Source organism: Hemibagrus wyckioides, linkage group LG17 (genome assembly GCF_019097595.1).
Source record: "Hemibagrus wyckioides isolate EC202008001 linkage group LG17, SWU_Hwy_1.0, whole genome shotgun sequence".
NCBI classification, from domain to species: Eukaryota; Metazoa; Chordata; class Actinopteri; order Siluriformes; family Bagridae; genus Hemibagrus; species Hemibagrus wyckioides.
Genome location: NC_080726.1, coordinates 14,139,846 through 14,162,256, shown reverse-complemented (window position 1 = coordinate 14,162,256; position 22,411 = coordinate 14,139,846). Strand labels below are relative to the sequence as shown.

The window sequence follows — 22,411 nt, the reverse complement described above, 5'->3', positions numbered from 1 at the left end:
TTCCTGCTCCCAATAGTCCTAAACTAATTTATATTGAGTTAAATTGGGTATGTTAGAAGAAAAACAGGGAACACGATTTGGGCATGTGTTATAGACATTGTGAACTTTATTCAAATTTACAATTTAGTGTATTTCTAGATACTATAGAACCCTGGGACTGAATGTACCAGTTCATTACACCAACACTGGTAGCCAAACTATGTTTTATTTTCACCACGGCTGGCCCAACCTATGACTGAACCCAATCCTCATGACACTTGTATTTATGAAGATTAGCATTATTTTTTATGTATAAAAAGCGCACAGTTATTTAATTCCTGCTGAAATACATGGTTTGTGGATTGGATGAAAAGAAATTGCTTATGCCCTGCAGCAGAGCGTATCCATTCTAACTGAATATAATTTAAATGCTAATATAGTATTGTATTATTGTATGTAATATAATGTCTACAGATGGGAGGTAGTGTTCAGTCACCTCTCTATTGGGTTAAGCAGAGAGAAATGCCACTGTGGTAAAAATGGGCTGAGATACATTTTAATAGGTGCATTGTCAAATCCTACTGCAAAGCTTTTATGTGTTAATAATAGATTTGAGCAGAGTATTTGACCCAGACTGCCCTCCACTGAGGAAGATCATTTTTATGATTTTTATCTATGATACGCCACGCTATATTAAGGATATTCCCCTGTGAGACCTTTGGGGGAATTTCAAAACAACAAAGGAGGAAATTTCCTCTTTTGGCCTCTTATGTGTATATACTGGCAGAGGCTATTTAGAAAAGGCAACAGGAGGCAGATCAGTTGCATTGTATTATAAATGGCTTGGTGAAAAAGCCATTTTCAGCTGATAACCTTAACAGCCTAAACTGAAGTGAAATGCTAGAATGACAATCAAAGATTTGAATACATAAGCAAACATTTGAATAAATGTGAATACATATTCATATATATTCTAGTAGCTCAGTTTTAACAAGGGTGTACCTTTAGAATAAAAAATGTAGCATTATGTAATGTGTGTGTTCCATATTTATACAAAAAATACCTGCTGCGAAATGGATGCTGACTGTCAGAGGAGTCAGTGGCAAAAGAAATGTCATTGTTGCTCTTGCTTAGGCGCTTCTTAGAGCTCAGGCCACTGTTGTCCACTCCCAGAAGTCCAGGGTTATCCTTTTTTAAGGATGGTTAAAAAAGAAAAAGTTTAAAAGAGTCACTATGACAAAAAATGCTAAAAATTTCTGTATTATGTATATAATATGAAGTATTAGAGAGAACTGAAGCACAGTGACTAATAAGCCTGAAGGTGTCAACCAATCTGCATCAATAGCTAGATGAGAGGAAAGTGAGGGGAGTGATTTTAGCTTCAAGTGCTGACCCTTAGGCTCTCCAAACTGTTGTGTCTCCCTCTATGACTTGGGCTGTCATGTTGCGGACTGCTGCTGAAACACAGTGCATCAAAACATAGCACGCCACCCACACAGTCACCCAACAGACACACCTGGAAAACAGTGTACACAAACACACAGAGTCAGAACCTACTAACGGCACATTCATTTCATCCAGGACTCATTGTTCAGTATGACTCTCAATAATGTTCAATAATGTTACAAAACAACTGTCTATGTATGTCACATATCTTCTTAAACCATGAGGAAAGTAATGTTTACAACAGCAGTGATGAGAATCAGGCATTTGTTAGAGTCGGGAGTGCTCTATCTGTGCTTGAACGCAAATAATATATTTAAAAACTCACTCACATCCCTTAATTTAGCTTATATCAACAGACATATATTTTAGAGCCAAAATGCCAGGGACTATCATTCCTTGCCCAAATAAATCAATAAGTTTAAGCCTTATCAGAGATGTGCATAGTTTTTCAAAGATTAGGGGGATTATGTGTATTAATCATGCTGCCTCTCAATGTCCTGGTCCACACACAAGCTGACTCACAAACTGACAAGAGTGTATTATTGGATTTATCATGCCACATTAGGAAGCAGGAGGAGTAGAGAGACACTTCTACTATTGTTTGGAATGACTCATAAGGAATGATTCATGCCCCAGGTATAATACCCTTTATTTCTCTGGTATAAGTTGCTCTTCAAAAGGAAATTCCACCCATTGTTTTGATTGACAGTGCACTTTTTTGAGGAACAGTCAGTCAGTCAACCTGACACATTTAGACATTGGAACCAGGTTTCTCTAAACTTTAGCAGAAAGTGAGATACCTGCATGAGAGGTACAGTCCATGTATACCTCATAAGTAACAACAGGATAACGCAAACCTCAAAAACATCATATGTAACACTTCAATTAAGTGATTTTTTATGTAAAAACCCAATAAATCATGTAATCAACAGCTGGATTAACCTTCAGTGGCAACTTTCCATTGATGAAGGAAACAAAGTCAAATGACTCTTTTTCTGCTCATTCATAATATATGGACTATTCATGGATTCAATAAAAATTATTCAGTGCCAGTGTATTTTGTTTACATTTCAGCAACCTTTTAAATTAATATAGAGTGTGCATTTTCTTCTCCTGTTTTTTTTTTTATGCATAATGCAGAAAACATTAATGCAGTAAATATTAAGGGAACCTTAAAGTAAAGTGTTACCTAAAACTAATGTTCTTAAAATTAGAAATGTAAACCAACAATGTATTTGTGACTTCTGTGGTAGTTTGGATAGCAAACTATACAAAGATAATGTAGAGAAAAAGAATGATAAAACTCACAACCTCTGGTTCCTATAACAATCAGACTAAAGAATCCAAAAGTATGTAACTTATTTTTCATTAAACCACTCTGCATTACTTTTCAAGCTATATACTCCGCTGAAATATCTGTGAAATTCTACTTCAAAGCTCTTCCAATACCAATCTCTTAAAACTGAAACCAAGTTTCTACAAGAAAAAGGGGAGAGCAATCTCAGATAAGAAATTGAAGACTTATTTTAAAGCATCCCAGTTGCTATGCTTTTTGCCCGAAGCTATGAGGTAATAAAAGAACAACCTGTCCAGTGAAGCCTTGTCCATCAGGAGACTTTAAGAAGTCGCGGTAGACCTCATTGGCTCTGGAGATGACCCTTGCCACAGAGTCCTGATAGTGTGGTGATGCAACAGCGAGAAGAGGGAGTGCTGCTAGTGGAAGGTGGTCTACACTGCTCGACACCCAGCTCTTATCGTAGCTATAGGGGTTCAGACTGCAACCGAGACAGAGAAAATAAAGCCATGTTAAAAAAGAAATACTACAAAGCCAATTGGTCCAAATGCAACCCTGAGAAAGTGCTTGAACAGGATCAGCCTAAAAATGTTTAATCTCTTCTCCAGACCTAATCAGGCAAGGAAGTAAACAAAGCACTTCATCAGCAGCAACATCATCTGCAGCCTCTCACTCATCTCTCCTGGACAGACAACTGAAAATACTTTTTCCCCTTAAATCCCTTTTTCCACTCTTCTGATAATACGTAGCCATATTACATATTCATATTTTCTAAGAGGGCATTATGCTTACACAAAATTCTTACCCATTATATAGAAATATATAATATACTGTATATGAAATTGGAATATGCATAGGTTATGACATGTATTGGTCCTGGTCAGTATATATTTCCCCTCCCATATATCCTATATTCTTAAATATACCCCAATTCACCATGGGCTTGAGGTCTGGACTTTGACTTGACTTTTCCAGCACCTTGATTTTTTTTTCTTACTCAATTTTCGATAAGAGACATACTTGTTCACTCTTTTTCTGATTGTGCTACCCTGAACATAAACATGAAAAAGTGCTTCATAGGCCTGTAGGACTGAATTTGCTGGGATATCTTGAAGTCTTTCAATTTGTAAACAATGTTCCTTCTCTCTGCAAAATGGTGAATTTCAAATTGTTTGGAAATTGTTCAGACCAATCACCCTGCAAATATGTGTCTACATGCAAGAAATGAATGTATAAATTAACTGCAAGAATATTACAGGATTGCCTTGCCCCTTGTACATATCAGTCAAGAGATTAGGGTCATGATAATACATTTCAACATGGCAAATGAAATTATGCTCTTATGAAAATTATGCGCTTATGCTCTTATCTACATAAAGGAAGAGATACAAAGAATATGTATAAATGTTGTAAGGTTATAAGGTAACAAAGGGAGTGCTTTTTATGTTTTCATGATTGGCAAAAATATATCCCTATAATATATATATATATATATATATATATATATATATATATCCCAAAAATATATCCCTATAATTCCTGAAAAAATAAAAATTTCACAACAGAAACACTATTGCAGTTAACTGAGCCTGCCATAATTTCACTGTAGGTTTTAAAACTCATGTCTTAGATTTGTCAAAACCACTTATGTTAATGAAATCACCCTTATCTGTATACTTTACAGCCACTGATTTTCGATTTATTCCTTCTCAGGATGAACGTTCAACCATTACTCCTTAAAAAAGTCAGCAAACTCTGTATATACACTTTTCTTCTATTCTGGCCTATCCAGCAATGTCTAGACATTTGTATTGTCTGCTTCAAAACTCATTGCAGCTTTGAAGAAATGTACTTCACCACCATTTTTCTTTTCATTCATCCTTTGAATCTTTGTACATTTGCTCCTGATTCATCTAATCTAAAAAAAAATCACATTTATTATTGAAGTTTTCACAAAATTCGATCAGATAAAAAATGCCTCATCTTTTAAGAGTAAAAACATTAAACTTGCTGGTTCTGTAAATCAATATTTTTTTCTCTTTTGATGTATTACTTGTATTACTGTGTATGTGAGAGGTGTCTTGTCTAATCACTCCCTCATTGTCTCTATCCTTCAGGTTTATTCCCTTCTCTTCTAAACACAGATGGTGCTTTGAGTCCCTGTCTATGCTCCCAGCATGCAGCTCACCCCACAGAGAGCATGACCTGAGCTGTGTGACTCTGTGTCCAAGCTTGCTCCTGTCATGTTCACATAAGGTGTCCTGGCACGACCATGGTCATTACCACAACAAGGCCAGGAAACAGATGAATTATACTACTAATTATTATGGTATTTTACACAATCTACACAAGCAGCACATTGCATAGCACCTCCAAGTAGCTTAGTCGCCGTAGGATTCAATTTATTTGCAGAATTGCAGTATCAGTAATTAATGTATTATGCAATCTTGGTGGTGCTGCTACTCTCGCACCTTGGCACTGTATTACTCAACTGAAATAGATGAGATGTTAACAGGCAGGGGGTTAACATGCAGGGGAATTAGCAATGGACCTCACTTCAGCTTAATTCCATTAATATGAAAATTAAAAAGACAGCTGGAATGGCATCTATTCTTAAAAGCTGTTACCCTTTCACATAGCAGCACATTATGAACTCTCTTCATAATGAATTATGAAGGTTTCCGTACGAAAGACAAAGTACACAAGGCAATACCAGATATCTGGTGTAATAAAGAATGTCCTTCTGTCATTGTTTTTTTTTTCTGAAGGACATCACTATCCAATGGCCATAGCTTTTCAATCTAGAAAAGGTAGCATAACTGGAAAGGAATATCAGAACCATGACAGTAAGTACATGCCTTAATGAGGTAGCCATGCTATCGGGCTTCATTTACTTTCTCTGTCCGTCTCTCTCACTCCCATATACAGATTCTTATGACTCATACCTGGAAAGGTGGATGCGATGCATCTTTTGCTTTTAAAGACAAAAGCTTCAAAGCCCGTCTACAGAAATAAAGTCTGCCAGGTCTCAAAATACTCAAGTGATGAGATGTTCTATCAGTTACACCTTTTCATGATCAAAAACCCACTGAAGTGAACCCACTGTGAAGAGAGAGATGCTAGATAAAGAACATGTAGATCGAGGCCAAGCAGAGCCGAGCCGAGTCGAGCAACATACAAACAGTATAGTGTGGGTTATTTTTTCTTTTAGTTGTGACGAGTGAAATGCTGAAAAGTGATCAGTTAAAAATAAATAATAATAACTGAAACATCCACTCCACCCTCCAAAGTCTGCCTCTTGCATTCTCGCTTCCCTTCATTGTGTTGTATTTATTTTTTGCTGTTTATTGTTAATAAGCCCTGATCCCACTGGAAGGGCTGCCTGTAAATTGATAACAGGTAAACCTGATAATCTTCAAATTATATCCTACTCAGCCTAACAGCCGAACAAATTGCAGCCTTGAAAAATTGTCAATATCTTAGAGCCTCTGAGTCAGAGTGAAATAATGAATGCCAAGATTCTAATCCAAACTGTTCACTTTACACTGTTATTCAAAGTATGATATCAAAACAACGAATAACTGTAGATGTGATCTGTATTGTAAGATGTACAGCAGTAAAAATTATTTCAAAATAAATTTGAGTAAGCAATATACATAGTGAAACTTCCAACTTTTTCCTACACATTGGTTTAGGTTAAGTTCAGGCTCAGAGCTCACAGATTTTAGCACAGCAGTGTGGTAAATTTTGTCAATAAACATGTGAAGAAAAGGTCTGTTTTCACTGAAGGATGGACTTTGATTAACATGAAGGATGATGCCATATCTTGCTCTAAAAAGCTTGTGTTTTTTCACAGCTGAAAATCTGCATACAGAAATGTCTTTGTTTTCAAGACCTTGAAGCTTGTGGCCAGAGAGATATCACATGCTCTGTATGCCATTGATGAAGCATCTGAGTAGAGAGCAGTAATTACTCAAAACAAACAAATAAAGAGAAGAGAAAAAAAAGAAAAACTTTGTAAAGCTTTATCCGTGCTAAATATCTGAGGTTATATGCCCTATGAGTATTTTCGAAGTGGCCTACAAAGACATCCTTTAACATTACCCACATCATAAATCCATTGCCCTCCCACTACACACAGTCCTTCCATTTCAACAGAAATCACAGTCGCCAAACACTACAGTAACCAGAATACATCTTATAATGAAAAAATATGAGAAGGATACTCTAAGGAGAACATTTACTGCTAAAATGGATTCAATGTAAGTCCAAGTGAACATATTTGGGCAGGGTCCCAAACTATTTAAAGTATCGTATTGAACAATATGTTACTACACCAATGGTTTTCATTAGAACTCACTCTTACTATTAATCATGCATTATACAGTTGGGACACAGCTTTAAATTGTTTCTAGATATTTATTGACTTGGCACTTGCAACTAATCCTACAAAAGGTTTAAGAATAGCAATTTTTCAGTAAGACATTACATTCAGATACCTTTAATTATTCTATTTATTCGTGCATTCTAATGCTGTCTATTCTCTTCCCACAAGCATTCTCCAGCAGGCTGATAGATTTCAGAAGAATATTAAATCAGTCTCTCAGAATCCATCTGTCCCCACTGGAGTTGTTTTGGCTTATAATGGCATGCAGATTGACTGTGAGCAAACAGATCCACCTATTCATGCCTTGATTAGTATACAGCACAATGAATTTCATTAAAGTGTGCATGGAGGTGTTGTATAAATGAAGGATTTGACAACTCATTTTAAGAATGAATGTTATTTTGTTATTTTGTGAATATTTGACGCCTGGATGCTGGATGCCAGGCACGCAGAAATCCCATGAGCCCATGAACCTCATATCATTGCATATTTATCCCCCCCCCTCTGTTTAAAGAGCAACTGATGCCAATAAACCAGAAGTCAACCACAAACCCAGTGAGAGAAGAAAACATTTGACACTAGCCTCTGTACCACACAGGCTTTTCACTATTAGCCACTTAAGGTAATAAAAATAAAAAGTGTGCAGAAGTCAACTGCTTAGTTCCTGCACTGACAAATACAATTTCAAGGCTTTGGGAGAATATATTACTGGTGCAATTTCTCTTAATGCATATTATTATTACTTGCCTGCTTTGAGCTGTTTCCTCCTCTGTTTACTTATTATAGACCTTAGAAAACAACAGCAGTCAAGACGGATTATTACAGTTTCTATAATGAGCTCACTAAGCATGTCACAGCACATTTTCCCAGTGTCTCTTTTTACCACACACACACACACAAAAAAAAACAGTGGGTAAAATATTACTCAGAAATTCTCCACCTATTGCAGAATTGTCTTTGCTGTGTTAAAATGAGCTAATAGAAAGAAAAAGACATCGCTGTTAATGTTTAAATTTACATTCTACCGGCGACACAGGATAAAAAGATTGCAGTGCTTTACTTTAACATACTCTTTATTATGCTATTATGCAATAATATACATATCTCTCCAGATAGAGTGCGCAGTAACATAGACTTAAAATAAGGATTTAAAGAGCCTAGAAAATTACCTTTCTTAATCCTGCTGCAAAGCTGCACATAAATCCCTTCTTGGTCCTCAAATGCAGTTCTCTCAAATCACTCAATAATCTTCATTTGCATGTAATAAACCTGCTCTTCTAGCAACAAATTTCTTAGGAAAGAATTGAATATATATGTAAGTTGAAGCAACTGAACTGGGGAAGTGGTGACTCAGTGGTTAGTGCTCCAGAGTGCTATTCAGAAGGTTGTGAGTTTGAATCATGGTAACACCAAGCTGCCACTGCTGGGGCTTTGAGCAAGGCCATTAAACTTCAACTGCACAGCTCCATTGCACAGTCACTTTGGATAAAAGTATCTGCCAAGTGAATAAATGTAAATTTATCTACATGGTTTTATGACACTAAATAATGAATCAGCAAATTGCAACTGAAACAGCACCAGGAGAAAAATGACTGATTTCAAAGACGTTTGCTTAGTTTATTATACTGAGTGCCTGCTTTATTAATGATTAGTGAGGAGTTATTTATATATATATATATATATATATATATATATATATATATATCTATATATGTCATTTAAAACTGTGTTTCACATACACTTTTTCAAATGCTTTAAGATTATAAGATAGAGCACCTTTTCAGTTAGAATAAGGGATTTTATAACAATAAACAGGTGACAGCAAAATGGCAGAATATAAAAGAAAGTTACATGCCATCATGTATCAAATGTTTGTATTTTTATTTATTGATATATAAAATATAATGGCAATTTGTGTCTAAGACTAAAGTGTCATAGCCAAAATCTCTATAAGGAGCCTAACTAAGACCTGTCCATATACAGTAAAGAGAGTTGTCAATGTACCTACTTATTTGAGCTTAACATATTATGCTATAATTCTCTAATGTGAAAGCTTACTTTATGACTCCACATCAATCTCAGTGACTCACTTGGAAACCAGGGAAAAGGCCTCTGTACATACAGCAGGACAGGGCACCAGCTTGATAAGTATCTGGTGTGTGGCAGCTTCAAAGTGCGCCTGTGCCACTTTCTCCAGCACTGAGGAAAGAGTGGCCACATCTGTAGCCTTTGCCTGCAGGTCACCACTGGCCGGGTCCAGAATGTTCCCCCCATGCACCACCAATATTAGCACCTGAGTCTGGAAGAAAAAACAGGCAAGCTTAAATTAAGGTGTTAAAGACCAAGCTTCAGAGGTGTAAACTGTCAGATTGAACTGAATGATCTTACCCTACTGTCCTCTCGGCCTGCTATGCCACTCTGTGGGATACACCAAGGCTTACCATTATGGTACAGGCTCTCTGAATGACAAGCCAAACAGAAAAACAGACAGAAAACAAGAGTCCACAACAAGAGAAATTAGAAAGGACTCTCCATACAGACTATACAGGCAATAAATAAATACATAAAAGCTACAGTTATTATCCACCCATTCACTACTTATCCCACTGGGTCACAGGGAACATGGAACCTATCCCAGGAGCCTCAGGCACAGGGCAGGTTAAACCCTGGACAGGAGTCCGGAGAAAACTCCAAAGGCTTATGGAGAGCATGCAAACTTTACACACATGGTGGGAATCAAACCCTGAGCACTAGAAGTGTGAAGCAATCATTATAACCATCAAGCCATATTATTAATATTAGTAGTAGTAGTAGTATGTAGCACCATTCTCAAAGACACTTTACAAAGTAAAGAAACAGTAAGCAATAATACATAACAGATAAATATTCATCACATACAAACATCTTAAGCAACAACAAAATGAAAATGAGAGCAGTCACATAAAGGTCCACAGCAAAGTCAGAAATCAGAAAGAGCTACTGGATAAAAGAAGAGAAACTTCATAGTTACTGATGAGAGACTTCTAACACTGAGAACAGAGCTGGGTTTTGAGAGAGGAGACTTCAAGGAGGCTTGAAGGAGGAAGTGAATTCCAGCTTCAGTCAACCATGAAAGTCTAAATCTGGGGATCACAGGTGCAGTGGAACTAGAGGATGTTAGAACCAGAATTTAGTATTGAATATGATAGGGGATGGGTAACCTAAAGAGTGTAACCTACAGAGACTAAGCAAGCATTTTGGATATATAAAAGTCTGGCATGCAGTATGGTAAGAATAGGATAGGTTGTAGTGTGGAGGTAAAAGAATGCAGTCTTGGTGAGAGAACTGATAGGGAATTCAAAGATAAGTAATGTATCAAATGGTTCCAAGCAGACAGTCTAACAATATCCTATCAATGTCAGTTAATACACAGATATAAATGTTACGATATTAAAGGTTTGGCACTAATTAGAAGAATTTAAGGTAATAGTTTGTTGAGATGTATGCAGGCTGATAAAACAGTGGTAATAAGAATGTGTTAGACGTAGTGATGTTACAGGCTGTGTGTCATCCTCATAACAGAGAAAACGAAGGTGACTGTGAATAATGTGGCCATAAAGTACAGAGCCCTGAGCGACACCTCAAGTAACAGAAACTGGTGAGGATTTATGTTTGTTGATGGTAATAAAATGGCAAAATGTGGTACACCAGAAGAGGGCTAAACCTTTGATGCCAGCAGCTGAGAGATGTGCTGGCATGTGTTAAATACAACATTCAAATCAGAAGGCAGAAGAATATTAAGGGTCATTGAATCCTCAGGCAGGAGAAGGTCAATAACAACTCCAATGAAGGCAGTGTCTGTGCTATCAGAATTCAGATTGGAATGGCTCATACAAATTGTGAGAGACTAGATGAGCTTGGTGTATTGTTTAGCATTTCAGGATTGGGGTGACAGGAGCTATTTTTAGATCTGCTGCCACAATAGCAGAGGCTAGGGTACTATTAATAAGGTGAGAAATAGGGGCAGTAATATTTCTCACCTTATTAATAGTACCCTAGCCTCTGCACCTTTTCTGAGGAGTGGTGTAAGGTGTAACTGATAAGATTTAATGTTTATTGCTTATTTTCTACTTAATTCTCATCATAAAATCCCCAACCAAGTGGTGCTGCACTGTTAAATAATTATATTGCATTATGCTATTTTGTTTTATTTTGTTTTATCATTTCAAAAAAGACAACACAAAGGACATATTATTATTATTACTGTCGTCTACCAAACTCTCAGTTCTCCCATCAGTAGTAAAATCTCAGCATTGCAGAAACCCAGTAAAAAAATGAGAGAGTGAGAGTACAAGCTGTTTTTTCCATTTATTCTGCTTTCAAGATGCTGCCAGTGAAAGACAGTACACATGACCCCCTCCTTCTGTGTCTGTAGTTTCACTCATTCTAACACTGCTTGATTCCTCACGTTCCCACTTTTTCAAGCGGATGTACATTTAAGGTGTTACTACAGCTCTGCCAACAAGTCTTCCTTCACTTCCTGACTGCTAGAGATATTCCTTTACAACACCAAACCTGGACACCATTCTCAAACCAAAAGGTACATACTGAAATGGAAGTGAGAGAGACGTGAAAAGAATGTTTAAGGTTGCTTAGCAAGATACGTCACAGCGAGCAGCCCATATGCAGAGTTTCAAATAAAAACTTAAAAAATAACCTTCATTCATGGCTGTGAAAGTCAGGCAAAAAGTGCTGTACAGACAAAACACAGAGCTGCTCCTGCAGACTAGCAATCAGAGCAGGCCGCTGTGTTGGAATGTTTAAAATTCTGCTACGTGCATATTCATGTGAATGAGCATTCATTATGAGTCATTCTGCAATTCATACACCTGCAGCACTGCTTCGAATTGTAATTACATACCATACCTTATTTAGAAACAGCACAAAATCTCTTGGGCAAACAAACAGAAAATAGACATTAATCCATCTCTGCCATCAGTTAAACAAAACAGTGCAACACTAGGCTGCAAGTGTTATACTGTGGATGTCATGACAACCCAAGGCTGACTGATAATATGAAAGCCAGACGGAGATTGTGGGTGCCCTTTAAATAGGACAAGCTTTTCTTTCCAAATCGACGGCTCTCTGAGGAGTGATTGTGCTGAATGAAAGCCTCAAGCTCAAATAAGCAGCCTTGCCTGCTGTGGAGGGTCTCGGTTGCAGGCGGCCCAGCTGCACTCTACCATTCATGACCCTAGGAGTGGAGCTGTTTAGTTCTTAGCACTCCATACAATAAGCAAATGTCAGTCAGCCCAATATAGAAGCACTTAAGACTGTCAAATGCCAGATGTCAAGCTGCTATTCCATTCTTAACATACTGCATCTGTATGTGTGTGTGTATACAACCTAAGTCTGGGTGATTTCAAATGATATCTAAATCCTGTGTTCTGATCACCTGCTGAATGCTTACTATCCATTGTACAAGTATTGGCATATCATCCCACAAGAACCACTAAAATATGACTTCTACATGTAACAAGCTACCAGACAGTGTCTCAAATCCTACTTTTCACTTCCAGCACCCACAAATGAGAGATCAAGAGAAATAAGGGAAAGAGGTACAGGTATACTTACAGTAAAGGGGCTTGCACTGAATAAGGCAATTAACATAGCTATGTGAAAATTCTCTAGGGTTCAAAGTGGACTCACGAAAATAAGGCTAATAATGGCACTCGTTCATAATTAGCAGTGAGGTGAGGAAAAGCTGTGATGTGTCTTGTGCCATGTGGATTTTACCAGCTATTTATTTCCTTCAGAACAGATACAGTATGTAAGATTCTCTCAGAGAGAACTGGAACTCATGTTTATGTCAATTAAACTGAATTAACAATGAAAAAATACAAACATTTATACGTCATTCAGAAGCATTAATTAGTTCAGGTCAATATCACCTCAAGTGTGAAAGATAAGCACCATCATCCAGCAAAAATGCCTAGCATGTCCATGCTGACTTCCTTATTACACTCAACTGAAAAATCTCCATACTATTACATCCTTTATTAATGTGAAATATGGAGTCAATAGTGCACTCGGGCCACAAGTACATACAGTAACACAGCTGCATGGTTTGGCTTGTTATGATGTCTCAGTAATTAACAATTTCACAAATAGTATATCTGTACAATCTGATGGCTATTGCACCAGTATGTCCTTTAAAATACACAATAAAATGCATCATTCATGCATTCTTTTTGTTTTGGTAAATTCCTTATAACAGTTACCTCAAAATGTGTTAGAGAACATCCTGAAAATGTGACAGAAAATGTTTTGAAATGAGTTTTACAAAGTCTGCATAAAGAAAGCATCATCATATACACCAACCAGGAATCACATTATGACCATCTGACAAATATTGTGTTGGTCCCCCTTTTGCTACTAAAACAGCCCTGACCCAGCACACACTGTGTATTCTGACAGCTTTCTATCAGAACCAGCATTAACTTCTGCAGTATTTTGAGCAACAGTAGGTCATCTGTTGGATCGGACCACATGGGCCAGCCTTCGCTACCTATGGGCATCAGGGAGCCTTGGCTGCCTATGACCCTGTCACCAGTTCACCACTGTTCCACTTTTGACAGATACTGACCACTGCAGACCGGGAACACCCCTGAAGTGCTGCAGTTTTGGAGATGCTCTGCTCTAGTCGTCAAGCCATCACAATTTGGCCCTTGTCAAACTCTCTCAAATCCTTACGCTTGCCCATTTTTCCTGCTTCTAACACATCAACTTTGTGGTTAAAATGTTGACTTGCTGCCTAATATATCCCACCCACCAACAGGTGCCATGATGAAGAGATAATCAGTGTTATTCACTTCACCTCTCAGTGCTTATAATGTTATGCCTGATCAATGTATATCGTGTCCAATATCAGTTAACCAATATTAATTCTCGTTTATAGAACAAGATAATGGCAATATTATTGTATAACAGCAAAATCACACTCACAATTGTGCGGTTATACTGAATATAAGCGCAGCTGTGATGTTTCCTACACTGAATCACGGCTGTGGTGATAATCAGTATAAACACACTGTTGCTCATGCATTAATTAAAAGCTTAATTTTTTAACCATGTGCTTGTACTTTATTTAAACATATTGTTTGTTCAAATGTAACACATCTATGCACTAAGGTGGAATTTTAGGAATATCTTTTCTTTTTCTGAAGCAACTCTAATACAACCATGTTGCACAACCACAGAAACACAGGATTAGAAAAACAAAAATGAAAAGAAGCAGCTACAGATACAGATACAGGTACAGGTACAGGTACAGGTACAGACAGATCCCCAAAAATGCCAGAGGCATGAGAAATATTTGTGTATACTACAGAGAGAAAGAGTGAGAGTGGGAAAGGTAGAGCCAGAGAGAAAAGAGGGGGATGAGTGATTGATGCAGATCTTTGGGTGTGTGTGCTATGAGCAGACATGCCTTAACAGTCTGGCTGCAGGGTTGATGACTTCAGGTCTGGGATCATCTGGTTGCCAGCACTGCGTCACCGACACAGCTTTTGTTTGTGTTAACAACACCTTCACACTCTCATTATCTATAAACGCGGCTGCTTACACTGTTCCACACAACAGAAAACTGTGCAAATACACTTGTTTCTACTTACTCTATCCACATCCCCAAACAAGGCTTATCATGTTTCCTTCATTCAAACACATAAAAGATTTTGTTTAGGTTCTGTTTATCTAAGTCCATTTGCTTTCCATTACATCACAATGCACTCAGGAGTGGAAAAATGTCCTAATACTGCTTAAAAGCTTCTTTCTGCACAAATATATAAATAACCAAATACAATAAGATACAGAGTTGTAAAAAAAAAAAAAAAAAAAAAAAAGCTTCTCCCACTTGTCTGTCTGAGTCGCTCTATTTTTGTCTCCTTTCCATTGGAGGCATTATGCATTAAAATGGTGAAAGAGGCAAAAGAAATTAGAAAAATGCAATTAAATGAGAATTAGTATGTCAAGGAGATCACGTCTGCTGCTTATGAAAAAAGAGACTTGATGGGAGATGGTGTCGGTGAGAATACAAATGAGCTGTGTGTGTGTGTATGTGTGTGTGTGTGTGTGTTAAACCAACAGGGCCAAAAGCCAGTCAGTTACAGCCCTCAGATTATGGCCAGAGCAGATAAAATCTGTGATAATGTCTGGAAACAGAGGGAGGGCCAACCGCATTCTAAAAAGCCTTCTAGACTAATTAGTTTTCTAATGTAGAGCATTACTTCCCAACCTGTGTCTAATCAAGCTCTGGATCGCTCTACATCTTTTTCTCTATGTGATACTAACTAGGCAGTTAACATTTGGAAAAGTTAAAAATGATGGTAATAAGAAAATGTCAGCTAAATTTAATCCAGGTTGCACACCATCTTAAACAGAAGAATGCACTAAAACAACAATTTGCATTTCTAAGCACAATTCTTCATTCCCTCTGGTCACAAAACTAAAAAAAATTATTGAAGGAAAACCTAAATAGCTTTAACACTTTAATAGGGATTACTGAGAAGCGAGAAAATGGCTGTGCCCTTGTTAGCGTTTTTTTACACCTCAGTTCTTTACACTGTCAAAGTACTAACAGAAATCAGCAAACACACATTCATGCGGAATGTGGGAATCTGATCAGTGCAGTTTCCAGTTTCCAGTTTAGCTTGAATGGAAGCTCTAATTTTGCTCCCATAAGCAATCCTGAAATTCACACATACATCATTGCTCATGCTAAACATAATCTACCTGTTCAATCTAAATGATTAGCTAACAGTATGAACTGAAAAACTGTCAGTAAAACAACCATGTAGTCATGTATTTCTATGTGTTTTAATGCACTTGATTCTCTTCTCTTTGTGTTATTTGTTTCAAGGAAAATATCCTTTAAATTTTACTCTTGGTGTAAACAGTATTTCAGACTTGCATCATCAACCAGTCTTTCCAGGCTTGTATTTACACGTTTCATGCCCTAACTAAATGAAATGGGACTTGAAGAAACTGATTTGTGTTAAGAATCTCTAGTGTCTAAGACTGAGCAGAATCTGAAGCAGTAGCTTAGTTATTGCTCTGTCACATGTGATTAAGCCTGATCACCAAAACCACACACCCAGCCCAACAGATTCTGCTGTGCATGGAATGCAGTGTCGTTATTTCACAATAACTCTTGTTTTCTGCTGAAATGAATTACAGTATTGAACCATGTAATTCAAAACTATTCCACTATTTATTATATAGAATTAAGTAAGTAAGATATAATAACAAGTATACCGTATGTATATAATTGGAGAATTGGATCAACAAGGGGATCTGGTGTAAAACCTAAACATTAATCAAATATGCAGATCAGATGATCTGCTGTGACGACCCCGAACAGGAAGCAGCTGAAGGACAACAACAACAACAACAACACCAAGCATAATATATGTGTACATATGCGTTTTCCTGCACATTTTCTATCACAGTCAGTGTTTATTGTGAAGAATTAATGGACATCTGGTCAATATTGCTGTTAAACCATTAACCAAAAATAAAACTAGCATTAATTTTATTTAAATCTAGCTAGTTTTTGAAATGTCGAACTAAATCAAATCTCTACTTTGCATCACATGACCCTCACTGATTATAACAGCATGACTCAATGTGTTTTATTCCTTGTAAATTGTATTACTGCTTGATTGGTTAGTGTACTCTCCATCAAACCCCCAATGTTTATTAAGACCTTTATTATTTTTACTACACTGAATATCATCTGACCTGAGAACTAACCTGTTTTGTATATGCAAAAACATCAAAGGTAATTACAAGTGGTTATAGGCATTTTGGAGTGGTAGCAGTAATATTTTCACATATTACACCATCACATAATTGAGTATTTCCACACAACATTTCGTTGTAGTTTCATTAGGTAAATAATGTTCACTAAATAATTTTTAGGTGATGTTTTCAAATAATAAAATGTCAGGGACTGTCACACACCCCAGGTCTGGAGCCATTTCGTCACTCTGTCTCATCCTCCATTTTGACCCCCTCTATGCTTTTGACAAGTAAACAGATGAGGATAAACAGAAGCACTAAAACTAGCACCCTTAAGAAGTTGCCATCCTTGTGTGCTAAAAGAAAAGAGCTTTTAAGAAGTAAACCGAATGCTGGAAAGTATTAAGCTGCCTGGCAAAGAATGGATCAATATAACATAGGGGAAGATTATAGGCCTGTGAAAAGATGATCAAAGAAGGGAGAGAGAGAGAGAGAGAGAGAGAGAGAGAGAGAGAGAGAGAGAGATATCTGTGGTGTGACATGTACCTAAAGGAAAGAAAAATGAGGGAAAAAGAATAAATAAACCCTATAAACCATTCAACAGAGGGAAGCCAGAGCTAGAGCTTTTTTATTATCACACAAAAGGATAAAAGCAAGGCTTTCTATAATAGGCAAAAAAAAGGAAGGGAGATGGGTTTTCTCTTTTTAATGTGCACTATGAGGCAGGATGCCAAAGCCTACTAATGCCCATGAACAGAATACAATGCAAAGGATATCATCAGCATGCAGTTAGCTAAAAGCCTCACTTGTGCAATTATAGATGACACTGTCTAGAAGCCATGATCAACCTCTTATACATCATGACAACATTCTTATAATAGTTAAGAATTTGTTTGCATTTCGAAGGGGCCGAATTCCACCAACAAAATTCTGAAAATAGATAAATACAGGACTGTCATCTCTGGAAGAGGAACACAGTAGCAGATATGTCAGAAATTGACTGTATATAAAAAAAAACTAAAAAAAAAAAAAACATGACTTATGATGCCAAACAATGATCCCATTTAGACTGGAAAATTACAATAATCTGCTAAATGTGACATTTTTCCCTATGCAGTGTTTCTGGCTGTAATTTTGGATTTTAATAAATGATACAATTGCAAACAGCCATGAATTTATGAATAACTAGTGCTTAAGAACAAGCAGCAACATTTCTAATGTAGAACTGTGAAATAAACAGACAAAAAAAACAATAAGATACATCAGGACAGACACAAAAAAACAACTTAAGGATTGCTTAAAGCTATAGCTACAACTTAAGGATTGCTTAAAGCTATAATATAGTATAATATAGTTTAGTGTTCGGGAGTAAGCAGGTAGTGACTAAATGCTTTTAAAAGTAAGATTATTTTCAGTGCAGTAAAATGATAAAAGTCTCAATAAACTTTGGGTAGTACACTGACCAAACAAGCGGTAATGTAACATGTAATGAATAAAACACAACAGAACATGCTGTTATAAAAACTAATCAACAACAGGTGGATCTGATGCAAAGCAGAGTTAGTCTCACCACCCAAAGGTGGATCCTTTTCTTACGAGAGTACACCCGAAGTGTTTTATTCCGCTTACACCATAATAATTTGCCAACACGCAAATACGTTTATCATTTTATTCATCTTTAGTTATGTGTAATGTTGTGGAACATCACAGTTCCTGTTATCATTTAAATTATAGCAGTTACAAGCAACCATACCTTCACCAGCTCTTGTTATTTTCTCTCCCTTGTTACTCATGTTACTCATCATGTAAGTCATGTTACTCGTCATGCCGTTACAGCTTTATCTCTGGTCATTACAATGCGCTGACACATGTCCTCACAGAAAGCTTCAACATATCAACACCACATCAAGACTGTGTCTCATATTCCGTGCTGACCAACCTGCTCCCCGGGCCCCGGGGTCACATTTGTGGAAAAAAAATGTTTTGATTTATCTTATTATTCTTATGATAAGCGTTCAAGCAAACACAATGTTGCTGTTCACACTCTGAACACATGCAGAGACTGTGATTAGACTGTCTGCTTCTTCATAGCATCTGCTATGTGCAAGGGGATGGACTGTCATCTGCCTAACACAACCTTACACTTGGTGATCCAAACCAACACCCACATAATGATGAACTGCCCTATTTCCCACACTAAAGCCAGGACACTGACATTAATGAACGGGGAAGACATTCAACGGTGCCCTTTAATCCTACAGAAATCACAAAATACCTTTCAGAGTAAATTTGATTATACTAATTTATGATGGTTTATAGTGGTATAAAAGACCTAATGTTCAGTCAGGCTCTGAGCCACAGTAGCTGCCACTTAATCAATAGGAAAAATCATGCTTATAAATTTGAATGCTGCTATATAGCATAATATCGTGTTAATGAATTAGTAATGACAGCAGAACAAATGCCTGCAGTAAGAGTGTAAATGGCGGAAGCAATCTGCCTGTAGGAGCAAGTCATAATGGATCTAAATCATGTGCCTGAGCTGATAATTAATTGCAAACAAGGTTAGGCAAACTCCATCAAAAGTTCTTTCATTACTCATGTAGGGTGTGCGTCGATAAAATAAATCGACCATAAACATTTGTCAAGATGTCAGTAAAGGCTTTGGAACAGTAATGTTTTTGTAATAAACAGGCAGAGAATCAGTATCAGTAGTGTAAGTTGCAATGCTCCAGGAATTTGTGTAACTCCTGTTCATATCTTTATTATTCCTGGAAAAAAAGACAGTGTGTAACTTCCTCACTAATTATTACTATATTAGCACATTGACCTCACATTTAACTCCATGCAGCATTACTGAGTCAATGGGTAACATGTAGTTATACACACACACACACACACACACATAACTGAATGGAATAGTGAGGGCAGTCAGAATTGGTTACACAACAGATAATATTTTAAGATAATTAAGATTATAATACAGTACCATGCATAAATGTTCACTCCTCTTGAATTTGTTCATTTTTTATAGTTTTGTCAAAGCATACTTGCTCAAGAAAATTTGTAAAAAATATCAGAATAGAGGTACGTCCAAGAAGACCTGCAGCTGTAATTGCAGTGTTTCTACCAAAGTATTGACCCAGACAGGTGAACACAAATATCTGCTTTTTTGTTCAACATTTGTGTCACAAAGTTAAAGATGTTATGTTATTATGTCTATTTCAATTAGAAATTGTAACAGCTTGAAATGTGAAAATGTTCGTAAATATTTTTTCTCTAATTCTTAAGATCGTTCCCTTGCATTAAGTGATCTGTGCAACTTGGAGATGTCCCTAGCAACCTCAATAAAGGCTGTAAGCACTTGCCACATGGCTATTGAAGAATCAATCTTTTTTTTGCAATAGACCACATGGAAGGCATTTGACACTTGCACTAAGCTATACAAATGTCATTACATATACACGGTATATTACATGATACCACAGTGGTGCAGCACCGCTACAAATCTACAAGGGCCCCAGTTCTGAGTATGTTTTACTACCTGTCTGAGTTTGCATGGCCTTCCAATATTCATGTGACTTTCCTCCCATCTCCTACAAACATGCCTGTGGGTGGACTGGTGACTTGATAGGTAAATTGCCTTTAGTTGTGAATGAGTATATGAATTTGTGTATACATTTTCCCCTTAGACTGGCATCCCTTTCAAGGTGTTCTCTGGACCAGAGACTTTGACCAGAAACAGCTACTGAAGATGAATGACTTGAATGTCTATTATAGCAACAAAAAAAAACAGCCACCTTTATTTCATAAATATTTCCTACCAATAGCTATCATATCCTCCAAACTGGAGATGTAATCAGGACAGGAATACACAATATTATGTATCTCCCAAAACATAATATTGTCAATCTCCCTGTTCTGTTAAGACATACATTCATCTCGGTTATCAATACAACCCTAAAACACAGACACTGACTCAGATTAGACAGCGGTGCAACACAACAAGAGCAAAGTGTAACCATCTTTCAAATAGTCCCATCATTGAAACAGAGCCAGCAAACTGACTATGTGTCAGAACAGAAAAGAATGCACACAGAGAAAGACAGGCTTAATTCTGGACACCAGTGGAATAAAAGTGACACTAACCTCGGGCATCAAAAAACTCATCATCTGAGCTGTCCATGGACTCTTGGGCGATATGGTCAGTCTGAAAGGTAGAAGCTATGTACTTAGTTGAAGTTTCTGCAGAGAGAGATGTCAAAGAAACAGTCAGTAAAATGAATAATTCCTCTGTGTTTACCAAATCAGATATGGCATAATAACAATAATGTAGATTAAAGTTGCTTTTAGATACATGCTATTTTTACTATATGGTCCTCAGGAACTCACACAGCTACAGTATTGTGGTTAAAAATAGCATCTCTCTGACTATTAGGCTATATACATACACCAAACATCCCTGATAATCTAGCAAACTAGCAATCTTTATAATTAAAAAAGTAAAATTCGCAATCCTGATAAATACAAATGTTAAACAAAAGCCAAAACACAATTTCCCATTTTCTGGCCATTTCATACACAATGTATATAGCTGTATTTCCAATTCCTGCAAAGACCACAAACATGTTTTGAGTGGTAGAAGCATAGTAAAAACTTGTGGACCTTGTATGATATAATTATAATTTAATTTGTGTATAAAGCAAATTTAACAGCTTCCCATACAAATTATATTATTCTCCAAATTAATAAGTCACAGATGTGTGTGTCCAATATGCTATACATGGATATAATTATTCATTTCATAAGTAACCTTATAAACCACAGTTTATAAGGAATTTATAAGAAAATCAGACAAATATTTCTCAAAGTATTCATAAGAGTTAGATTTTCAATCGATTATATACTGTAAAATGTCATGAAACATTTTTTAACACAACAGAAATTCTTGATTGAATAAAGAAACAATCACATTAAATTCCTACAAATTGATCTGTAAAAGTCTGTCTCCTGGGAGTTTTACAGCATTACAGTAAAATATAGAAAGATAGAATATAAGATAGAAATGTAACGAAAAAAGATTGTTTGTTTCGTTGTGCATCAAATGTATGCAGATTTAATTACACAGTGCCTCATTTGCATAAATACATGTAATTTTTGGTGAGTGGTGGAGGGAGGGGAGTTGTGTATCTTGCCTTAAGTGGTTCACAATCAGTTTAGTACTGGATGCCACGACGATTCTCTGGAACGCATTGGTGATTAGTGTTCTACACTGAAGATCTCTAATAATCTCCAGTCAAAGACAGATGCTTCAAACAAAAAGTACAGCTACAGTAGTTTTTAAAAATATGAGCCTTATGTTTTTTCCCAGCATTGTGTTTGAATGTTACACACAGCAGTAGGATCAGGAGCAGTTTTTAAAAATCTGAGCCTTATGTTTTTTCCCAGCCTTGTGTTTGAACGTTACACACAGCAGTAGGATCAGTGAGAACTCAGTGAACTGAGAGAACAGTCCACATAAAAATCAT

General features: G+C 36.8%; 1 protein-coding gene across 6 annotated transcripts in view; it reads right to left on the bottom strand.

Annotated features, from left to right (window-relative positions):
- Window positions 1-22,411, bottom strand: part of LOC131367985 (membrane-associated phosphatidylinositol transfer protein 3-like) — a 47,903-nt gene that overhangs the window by 23,455 nt on the left and 2,037 nt on the right. For all 6 annotated transcript variants that reach the window (XR_009206992.1, XR_009206991.1, XM_058413720.1 and 3 more), the window contains exons 2-7: window positions 21,033-21,128; window positions 9,495-9,565; window positions 9,197-9,405; window positions 3,011-3,200; window positions 1,373-1,495; window positions 1,043-1,167 (exon numbers count right to left, since the gene is read on the bottom strand). Coding sequence is in view for 4 of the 6 variants with exons in the window: in XM_058413720.1 (XP_058269703.1) it covers window positions 1,043-1,167; window positions 1,373-1,495; window positions 3,011-3,200; window positions 9,197-9,405; window positions 9,495-9,565; window positions 21,033-21,128 (814 nt within the window). In the remaining 2 variants the exon portion in view is untranslated. The remainder of the gene's footprint in view (window positions 1-1,042; window positions 1,168-1,372; window positions 1,496-3,010; window positions 3,201-9,196; window positions 9,406-9,494; window positions 9,566-21,032; window positions 21,129-22,411) is intronic.